The sequence below is a fragment of the Mercurialis annua genome, linkage group LG3 (assembly GCF_937616625.2).
Source record: "Mercurialis annua linkage group LG3, ddMerAnnu1.2, whole genome shotgun sequence".
In the NCBI taxonomy this organism is placed as follows: Eukaryota; Viridiplantae; Streptophyta; class Magnoliopsida; order Malpighiales; family Euphorbiaceae; genus Mercurialis; species Mercurialis annua.
In genome coordinates this window covers 52684296-52694329 of record NC_065572.1, presented here as the reverse complement: position 1 = coordinate 52694329, position 10034 = coordinate 52684296, and the positions used below count along the sequence as shown (strand labels likewise).

The following is a 10034-nucleotide window of genomic DNA, read 5'->3' as shown; positions in this document are numbered from 1 at the left end:
ATGAATTAGGTCTAGTTAAATATATATCTATTTTGGATCTTAAATGCTCTTTCTATTATTTTAGTCTTAGACCGAATCATCATGAATTAGATTTGTTTTATAAGCAAAAACGACTAAAGAGCAACTATTATTATAAATTTAGCTAAAGTTATGAATCATTACAATTAGAGATAACTTTTATTCAACGACAACATTTTTTTGCATGCACTCTTTCCCATCTAAATTGTGAAATCTCATAGGCAATAAATTTAGAATATTTTGAGGGCTTTCAAATTTATTAGAATTTTTTTCATAATTCGTGTAGTGAGCAATTATAATCTTTATTTTGTTTTTGGAAAGGGGGAGAGCTTATTGGAGAATTTAAATTCACAACCTAACATTTTCCTGACCAACACTTATACGATTTAACTTATAACTCATCGGTCTTTAATTATTTGAAAAAATATAAATAACGTTCTTCAAACAAATTAGTATATCAATTATACGTGGTGTTTTTGTTTGTTTCTTCTTCTTCTTAAATAAATTATATTTGTTAAAATTCAAGTGATGAAGATTCCATGACGTTATTTACACCTTTTAATTTTTCATTTTCAGTTTATTTTCATGCAAATATGATCGTTCGAGAATATTGATTCATCAAAAATTTAAATTCAAAGTTCAGACTAAAACCAAAAACCTTAATTTAACCAAAGATTGACATAAAAATTCATTTACCGACCTCCAAACAAAAATGAATAATTTATTCAAAAACAAAAAAGATTAAAATATGAATTTTTCGAACCAACGCTAATTATGGTTGTTTTATTTTGCCTCCTCTCTTAGCATGGTTGGTTAAAAATATTTGTTACTTTTGATACAATTCCCATTAATTTTATGAGAAATCATATTATCATTTCAAAATACTAGCTAGGTTAATAATCTAAAATATGAATGAAATAATTTAAACTATAATAAAAAATAACATTTGAAACAATCTAATATCTTTATATTTAAAAATAAAAACTCTTAACAATCATAATAAATTTATAATTATAGAAGGCAAACATCTTTCCCTTAACATACTAATCAAAGAGCTAATTTAACCAAAGATAATGAATCTTTATACAAATAGCAAATGAGATAAAAGCAAACATAAACAAAAGTAGACAAGATGTTTATTCATTCCTATAGAAACTTTAAACTCATGCAGCAAGCTCACGGGTATAAGTGCACCATCTATCATAAGATTGTTGGAGATTAGGCCAATCTGAAGCGCACACAGAGAAATCTTGGAGCCAATTAGTAAGTATAACCTCTTGCTCTGTTGCAGCTAATGTTGATATCACTTCATCCATTGCTCTCTCTACTTGCATCTTCTCATAGCTCGTCAAGAAAGGGTATGACAGTCCGTTGTTCGCATGGCAAAACAATGGAACCCACAACGCTAGTAATCCGAACTTCACATTTCCCGATACTTCGATCTTGTGGCTCGATAGATCTCCGAGTAATATTGCTACAAATTTAAGAAGAATTTAGTGACAATTTAAAAATAATCCGATAAGTGATCACGGAAATATTCAAATTTTATTTTGTGTTAGTTTTATCTTGAAAAACTTTTCGGGTATGCATAATTTTAATTTAGAACCGAACTTTGAAGTTAAATTATACATATATGGCCAGTTTTTAAATAAAACTAGTAAAATCCGACTGCCACGTATATCTTTTAGGCTGCAAAAATCTCGTTGGAATATTTAACCAAATTAAAATAAAAAAGTATACCTGAAATCTTGACAATGAAACCTTGGACGCGAGGGTTAGCAGAAAAAGAAAGAGAATTAAGACCAGTAGCCGAACTCCATTGGACCATAGCTTCATCAACAGCACCATAAGCTCTTAATCTCTCAGTTATCCAAAGCAATTCTTGCGCAAACTTCTCCGCTACCAAATCATCCACTACTCCTTCATACACCAGTTGCGGCCTTCTCTCCAACTGCCATGTACCCTTCTCCACACTTTGTAACACGCTCTTCAAGCAGTATTTTAACCCCTTTACGCATGTTGATATGTAGAAACCCATCGGCAGTACCTTCATGACACGCGCAGTCCACGCGCCTCCTCCGGAATCATCGGGGCTGTGCGGATTTCGCAGAGAGCGGTATAGGAGGCTTAGTGTACGCGCGAATGCTGACGATAGAGCTGAACGGTTTACTTCCATTAGCTCTACGTGGCCGTCTCTGAAGTTACCGTCCATGATTTTGTCAGCCATTGCCATTGCAAATTGGTATTTCCTTGAACTTGCTGGTATCTCGTTCAGCAATGCAAGAACCTACATGGATGCCCCCATATAAAAATAAGATATTGTTTACAGAATTATTAAGTTTTAATTTTTTAATTTCTTGACATTATCTAAGGTAAAATATTATTTTTATTTTATAGCTGTGACTGTTTTATTAAATAGATTTCTAAAAAATAATAAATATAATATAAATTTTATGGTCTGCCAATTTTATAAATTTACAAAATATATTCAACTCTTAATTTAAATATACTTTAAAAGTGCAAAAATTTCTACTCAGTAACTCATTGTTTTACACAGTTGATTTTATTATAAATATTTTCTGAATTCAAAATATAAATTGCGTGCCCTAAAATAGATCTAAATTAAGAGTTAAATATATTCATTCCGATGCATAAAATTGGTGACCAGAATGTCCGAAATATTTTTTAAAACTATATCTGAAAAAAAAATTTAAAAATTATGGATGTAAAATTATATTTCACTTTTATTTCGACATTAAATTTTTTATCCTTGAAATACTATTCAAATTACTATTTTCCTTTAAATTTTTAGAAGTACCAATTTCTCTTTCGACATTCAGTTAACTGATATCTAAAAATAGTAATTGAAAGCTTAATCTAATATGGAATAAGCTAAAATCAACAAAGAAAAAAATCTCTTAAAAAAAGGCAAAAAAAGTGTCCTTACAATTTAAATTAATTTTTTTTTATTTTAATAATAATAGTCAAATTGCATTTTTTTTTATAATAGCCAATTTATATTTTTTGTGCAAAAAATTTTGGATTTTTTTTTTGTTTTTTTCCACTTGTATTATTGTTTATCAAAAATATAATAGCTTAATATCTTAATTTTTTTTTGAGAGGAGCTTAATATCTTAATTGAAAACAACAAATTTGACAACCAATTAGACTATTATTGCAAAAAAAAAATACAAATTGGCTACTATTATAAAAATTAAAAAATTTAAATTAGAACAAATCGAAAAAATTTGACTTTTTTTTCAATCATTAAGCCTAAAAAAGGGTTCCATCAACTAATTTAAAAAAACTAAAGTCGAAAAATAGACAGAACTTCTGTTATGAAGGAAAGTTTAATTCCTTCACTTGAGGGAAAGGCTAAGGTGGCAAGATTGAAGGAAAGAAGGGTGCATGTATTCCATTTGTGACCTCCTTTTGTTAAAGGCTGCATTTGATGACTACTCTTGGATTTTAGTGATCAGTATCTGAACACTACTCCATATTTACCTCATTGTATGACACAGATTAAAAAAAAAAACACCCTCCAATTTTTAATATAAGAAATTATCATAAATTACGAAAATTTGATTAAACATGAAATGCGACTCTGTAAAATTTATTTCAAGAAAACAAATATTGTCTGATAAATTAATAAAATAGCAAACTGATCGCATAACCTTTTTTTTAAACGGAGATATTTAATGTTAAATTTTGAAACATTTTTTAAGAAGCCCAAATATCATGCACGAGGAGAGGCTATACATGTGCAATTACACAACAGAGGCAGACGATTAATACTAAAATGAATGCTAATAATTTGTTTTATATAATGTTATTTTAAAATTTTAGGCTCCGGTCAAAATACTGATCAATTTTGTGAAACCTAATGCAAGCCATTGGTGTTGTATTTTATTTGATTAGAAACGTAGCATTCACATCTAGAATGAAATACTACAAGTGAAACTCATCTTGCAAGTTGCCTCCATGCTACACGTGGTAGACAGCATGCAAAAACACAAACACATGTTTCTAATTCATTTAAACACATATTTTTGTGTCATACTATTTTATGTGTTGTTTCTATTTTCGTCGAACAACAAATCTTTTTGGAGTTCATTCTATTCTAAAATAGATAACTATATACTCGGAAAATGAAACCAAGCGGCGCTCGTGTTAACAATTAATTAAAATTTATCTTTCTAACAAATATTGCTAAAGAACTCCTTATCTTCTTCATCTTTCAATCAACTAAATCGTAACATTTACTAACAGTATTCATGGTTAAGCAAGAAGTATATGATATATTCATCAACAAAAACGTATAGGATATATATGGATAAATAAAAGGCAAAAAAGCACATATTATACCTAATATATAAAACAGAAACAAGGGATTAAAGATTGGAAGGGAGAAACTTACATGGGTAAGGGCTCTACCAAGAGCTTGAACAGAAGGGCCATTGAAATCATCTTGCTGCAGAAGCAAATCAAACGACGAACCAGAAGATGTGGCTGAAGTTGCAGGCAGCCTCAGATTCATATTATTATTGGACCGAAGAAAAGGAGAGAAGCGTCCAAGTAAAAGATGATGCGGAGAGAAGGCCATAACCGAAGGGAAATGATCCATCAAGAACCTCAGAACCCACACACTCATCCAAGTCATTAACATCTTCATGAACCTTAAATGATCTCCAGTTCTCCATTTGTCTGGGTGTTCCATTCTCACGTTTGATGATACCGAAACTAGGGTTTTTGCTGCAGTGTTTAAGGTGGACGTGAACAGATTGTTCACCAGACTGCTCTGTTTTGGCCTGATTTTGTAGGCATGGTCTAGAGAGAGCTCTGCTGCCATGGTTTTTCTAAGGAATATAAGAGCTGAGAAGGGGTGGGAACCTATTTATAGCACATATAGATACTTCTTTGGGAAGGAAAGTAAGGATAAATGTTTACTGAAAGAAAATAAATAAATTATGGAATGCTTGTTTTAATTAGGGCTAGAATATAAAAAGTAATTGGAGATCAATTGTATAGCAGCCCGCTTTGGTTACTTTGACTTCAGTTGTGGACAAATAAATATGAGCTACTCAAATTGTAAACGACTGCTATACTCCCATTCGACCGACGACAAAAGGTTTGCTGTACATTGCAATTTGTGAAGGTACTTATGGTTTAAGCAAAGTCGAGGCGGTTTTTGATAGTACTACAAGTTGATCAATATTGTAAAACTAGTACAAAATTCTCTCGAGGCTCCAGATAATGCTTATTTAAGGACAATAGTACTAATATTTTCCACAAAATTATATATCAATAGTATAATACTTGATAATATAAGTGGTAAAACCTAATAGGAGTGAAGCAACTTCGTCGGAGTAAAATATCAATAAATAAAACAAAAAAGATACGACCTAACTAGGACGAACATAACTTGAAAACTCGCTAATTATACTTGAATCTCGACAGATAAGTAGTTCAGAGCTCACATTCTTATTAGTAACTCAGAACACATAACCTATGTACGCTAAACGCTCATCCGAAATAACAAAGACACGATATTGAACCAGAAAACTGGCCAAACATCTCCTATATGGCCTACATTCATACATATCAGCTCTTGAAGGGATCACAAAATATCCTCTAACACACATAAATATTCCTCGCGTAGCAGGCACCTGACACACCGCTCAAGGAATAATTGAATAGGCCGCCTAAGGAAAACAAAAATGGGGGGACCAAAGAGAGAGAAAAGAAGAGAAGATTTATACACGTGACTATATAAACCACCTTATGTACAAATCTTAAGGTACTATTTTTTTCACACTTAATCAATTTTTTTCTTCTTCTCTCTTCTTCTCCACACTAAAATTGTGAATCCCACCGGCGTTATTTTTAACCTCTGTTTGCTCATTGTTCCCAGGTCCTTATAGAGCAGTTCAGATCGTGATTTATCACTTCGTGCTTCCATTGAGAGCTGATACTTTTCTTGCTTCGTAAGTTTTGTGAGTTTCTTTTCAGAATTTTAATTTCCAAATGAGTAGAAGCGATATTTTACGGTAACCAAACAACCCTCTCGGATCTCGGGAGGGAAAGAAGATGTGCTTGGAAAGCATGAAGCGAAACACCCCCGACTCAGATCCAGTCAGTCCGAAAACAAAGAAATAGAAATTACCTATTAACATTTCATATGAGGAGTTATCCTCGGGCATTACTTTTGACACTGATAAGGGTAAAGAAGTGGAGTTCCCTCATCAAGATGCTCTGGTCATTTTCGCCATAATAAAGACGAAGTTGGTGAAACAATTGATGATAGATAGAGGTAGCTCGGTCAATCTATTATCTCTATCGGATTTGCATGCCTTAGGAGGTATCACCTCAGATCTGAAGCCTTTGAACACGTCGGTGTTAGGTCTTGGAGGAACCCCGCTCATAGTAGAAGGAAAGGTGGATCTAGAACTGGAGATAGGAGCTGATTTACAACAACTGAGACAAAAGGAAATGACTAAGGCGGAACCAACACTGAAGGTAACAACTTCATTTGCAATTGTTAATATGTCGATAGTATATAATGGTATTCTTGGTAGACCTGCTTTGAGTGATATAGGAGCTATGATTTGTATTCGATATTTATTGTTGAAAATCCCTACACCGGAGGGAACGATAACTATCAAGGGCGACCAATATTTTTCTAGAAACTGTTTTTTGACCACCATGACCCACGCGGTAGTAGCCCTGGATCTCGAGGTTCCCGAGTATCGATCTAAAAAAATCTACAAATAAACCAACGGAACCCTTAGAAATTGTTGATTTAGGCAAAGGAAACTCAATGTTGGTGAAAATGGGGGGGGGGGGGGGGGGGGTTTGACCGGAAGAGAGCAGAGAAGAAATTGTAAACAAACTGAGAAAGTTCGTATCTGAATTTACTAATAGCCTGAATGACATTGAAGGAGTGGATCTGAGCATTGTTTCAGAATGCCTTTATGTAGACAAAGATAGCAAGCCAATGAAACAAAACGAGAGAATTTTTTCTATAGAAAAGCAAATAGCTACCCGAGTTGAAATAGACAAGTTAATAAAGGCTGGTTTTATCAGGAAGGTGCATTACCTTGAATGGCTAATCAACGTAGTGTTGATAAAAAAAGCCAATGGAAAGTGGAGGCCATGTATAGACTTTACCGACCTAAACTATGCATGCCCGAAGGATAGTTTCCCCCTTCCAAACATTGATCAGTTAGTGGATGCTACTTGTGGATTTCTGGTTTATGATTTCTTAGATGCTTCTCAAGGGTACCACCAGATTCAGATGAACAAAGACGACGATAAAAAGACGTATTTTATAGCAAATGTGGGGACATACTGCTACCACAAACGCCTTTTAGGTTAAAGAATGTCGGGACCACGTGCCAAAGATTAATGAATTTTGTTTTCAAAGATCATATAGGAAAAATGTGGGAGTTTATGTTGACGACATTGTTGTAAAGTTATTGAGAATCGAAGATCATATCAGAGATCTGGAAGAAACTTTTGAAAAGGTGAAATAGTTCAACCATAAGCTTAACCCGAAAAAATGTGTTTTCGCAGTCAGACATAGGGAAGTTCCTAGGGCACCTTATTTCGGAGAAAGGAATGTGGAAAAATCTGGAAAAGATAGAAGCAGTTGTCAATATGAAGGTTCCTAGGTCGGTGATGGAGGTTTAAAAGTTGAACGGGAAAGTAACCGCGTTAGGACGTTTCATGTCATGCTCGACCAAAAGGTGTGTGCCTTTCTGCAAAATCCTAAATAATGCTAAAAAAATTGAATGGCCAGAGGAGTACGACAAATCTTTTGCAGAGTTAAAGATTTACCTTAGCACTCCGTCGGTGTCAGGTAGACCTGAACCAAGAGAACATTTGTTCATGTATCTGGTAGCAACTGAAGAAATAGTTGTACAATATTGAACACTAGTTTATTACACCAGCAAAGTCCTAATAAGGCCTGCAATCCGATGTCCAAAGATAGAAAAATTTGCCCTAGCCCTGAATTCGGCCGCCGAAAAGCTAAAGAGATACTTTGAGGCTCATTTAATCGTAGTTAGAACGAACTAACCTCTGAGGAAAGTGATGCAAAGACCAAAACCTCAGAGTGACTCGTTTCCTGCTCCGTTCAATTGGGGGGATTCAACATAAGATACGAGCCAAGACCACGCTGAAAGCATAAGTATTGGCCGATTTTGTGGCAAAAACTACCCCGCACGAGTAACCAGAACCTGAAGATGACGAGATGTTGAGATGGGTGCTGAAGGTAGACGGCGCATCCAACTCGGATAGGTCAGGAGTGCAGATAATCCTACAATGTTGTAATACCCCGTACTTTTTAAAGTACTAAATAGTGCCACATGTCCTAATTTGGATAATTGAAATCGAAGAAGCCCAAATTAAGTTAAAATAATAAGGATATAGACAAAAGTGGTTCTATTTTAACTATCACGAAATAATAATTTAAGTTTGAAAATTATTATTCGTTAAAGCGAGTTCGAACGGAACTACGAAAAGGATCATAAATTAAAATAAAATAATTTATAAGTCTCGAGCCAATTAATTTTTACGTCAAGGTCCGTAATATAATTTGAAGAAGCTAACGTCAAAATTTAATGGAATTTGGACGTAGATTATTTTATAAAGTAGGTCTGAGCGGGACCTCGAATATCAATAAGAATTAATATAAAAAATATAGGTCCCGGCTTAATAAATATTATACCAAAGTACGTTTTACAGTTTTAAGAAATTATCGTCAAAGTTTTGTAGATTTACGAAAATATTTTAAAATTGGTTAAGGACGATAATTAGAAAATTGCGATAAAGTACGTGTTTGAGCTACTTGAGCTAAAGTGGAATTTAGCCCTATATATACATAATGCGTGAACCATTTCATTTAGGGTTACAATTTATCAAAAATCTATCTTCTTCTTCTCTATTCTTCTTTGAGAGTGAGTTACAGCAGAAGCTACGACTTCACAATCCGGGATTGATTTCACGTTTTCAACTTCGATCGACTAGCTAACTCACGTACGAAAAAGGTAATATTATGGACACCTATTTTTCGGACAGGTAAAAACTGATAAGGGACGAAGCATCCAATGATGATTTCCAGAAAAATTCTTCCAGGTGACGAGCTATCGATTTGCTTGCTGGATTCTAAGAAGGTGAAATCGATGCTTAGATACGAACTTGAATAATTAAAAACTTAAAAGTTACGTTAAAGTTCGTAATATCTTAGAAGTTTATATGCCAATTTGCAAGTTTGTCGGAATAAAATTGACCATATCCAAACCTATAGGGTCCCAAAAGACTTTTTTGACACTTTTAGGCACCAAATAGGTCATTTAGACATGTTTATCTCTTTATTAAAAGATTAACCCGAATTTAAATAGAATAATTATCATAAAAGGAGTTCTAAGCTTACCCATCTTATCACTTAACACACTTGCACACTCATGAAGAAATTCAACCACTAATTAACCCTAGGTCACCCCTTATCTCTATAAATAACACTAGACAACCTAGTTGGAGGTCGGACTAGAGATAAAAAAATCACAACCTAAACTGAACCCTCTAACCCTTAAAATAATATTGGACGAACACCCCCCTCACACACACACTAATCGCACTCAATTTAAATCTTGAAAACGAGCTAAGACGCTTTAATGAATCAAATACAAAGCTATTACGCATGATTCGAAACTGGATTCCAAATCCATTTTGCCAGTGAACGAGCCAAGGATTCAGAATGGTATTTTTGAGGAACTTGTTTACCTTTTATCAATTTTTATCATAAACTGCCTATTTGTATGATCTAGGTTGCACGTTTAGTTTGATCTCTTTGTTTTGCCATCAATTGCTATCAATTGCCACTATTGCTATTTTTGATGATTTGCCATAACTGCCATGAAAATTGTTTAGGAAGCATATTTTAGGTCCGTCCTAATATCTTTGTAATATCTCCGTACTTTTAAAAGTACCAAGTATAGTTCCACGAGAAATAATCA

The 10034-nt window shown here is 33.7% G+C and overlaps 2 protein-coding genes across 2 annotated transcripts; one reads left to right on the top strand and one right to left on the bottom strand.

Annotated features, from left to right (window-relative positions):
- Positions 1 to 1043: 1043 nt before the first annotated feature.
- Positions 1044 to 4908, bottom strand: LOC126674519 (uncharacterized). The gene is made up of 3 exons (XM_050368980.2): positions 4436 to 4908; positions 1759 to 2305; positions 1044 to 1492 (listed from the first exon to the last, which is right to left on the bottom strand). The coding sequence occupies exons 1-3, from the start codon at positions 4865 to 4867 to the stop codon at positions 1182 to 1184; spliced, it is 1290 nt and encodes a 429-aa protein (XP_050224937.1). The 5' UTR covers positions 4868 to 4908; the 3' UTR covers positions 1044 to 1181.
- Positions 4909 to 6105: 1197 nt separating this feature from the next.
- LOC126672623 (uncharacterized) lies at positions 6106 to 8063 on the top strand. Its single transcript, XM_050366574.1, has 6 exons — positions 6106 to 6150; positions 6238 to 6761; positions 6940 to 7338; positions 7451 to 7541; positions 7591 to 7701; positions 7968 to 8063. The coding sequence occupies exons 1-6, from the start codon at positions 6106 to 6108 to the stop codon at positions 8061 to 8063; spliced, it is 1266 nt and encodes a 421-aa protein (XP_050222531.1).
- Positions 8064 to 10034: the final 1971 nt, after the last annotated feature.

Coding starts and splice junctions, on each gene's coding strand:
- LOC126674519 (XM_050368980.2), bottom strand. CDS start 4,867: ATGGCAGCAGAGCTCTCTCTAGACCATGCCTACAAAATCAGGCCAAAA. Junction 2,306..4,435: donor TTGGTAGAGCCCTTACCCAT/GTAAGTTTCTCC, acceptor GCATCCATGTAG/GTTCTTGCATTGCTGAACGA. Junction 1,493..1,758: donor TTTCATTGTCAAGATTTCAG/GTATACTTTTTT, acceptor TTAAATTTGTAG/CAATATTACTCGGAGATCTA.
- LOC126672623 (XM_050366574.1), top strand. CDS start 6,106: ATGTGCTTGGAAAGCATGAAGCGAAACACCCCCGACTCAGATCCA. Junction 7,542..7,590: donor TGGAAGAAACTTTTGAAAAG/GTGAAATAGTTC, acceptor GTGTTTTCGCAG/TCAGACATAGGGAAGTTCCT. Junction 7,702..7,967: donor TTCCTAGGTCGGTGATGGAG/GTTTAAAAGTTG, acceptor TTATTACACCAG/CAAAGTCCTAATAAGGCCTG.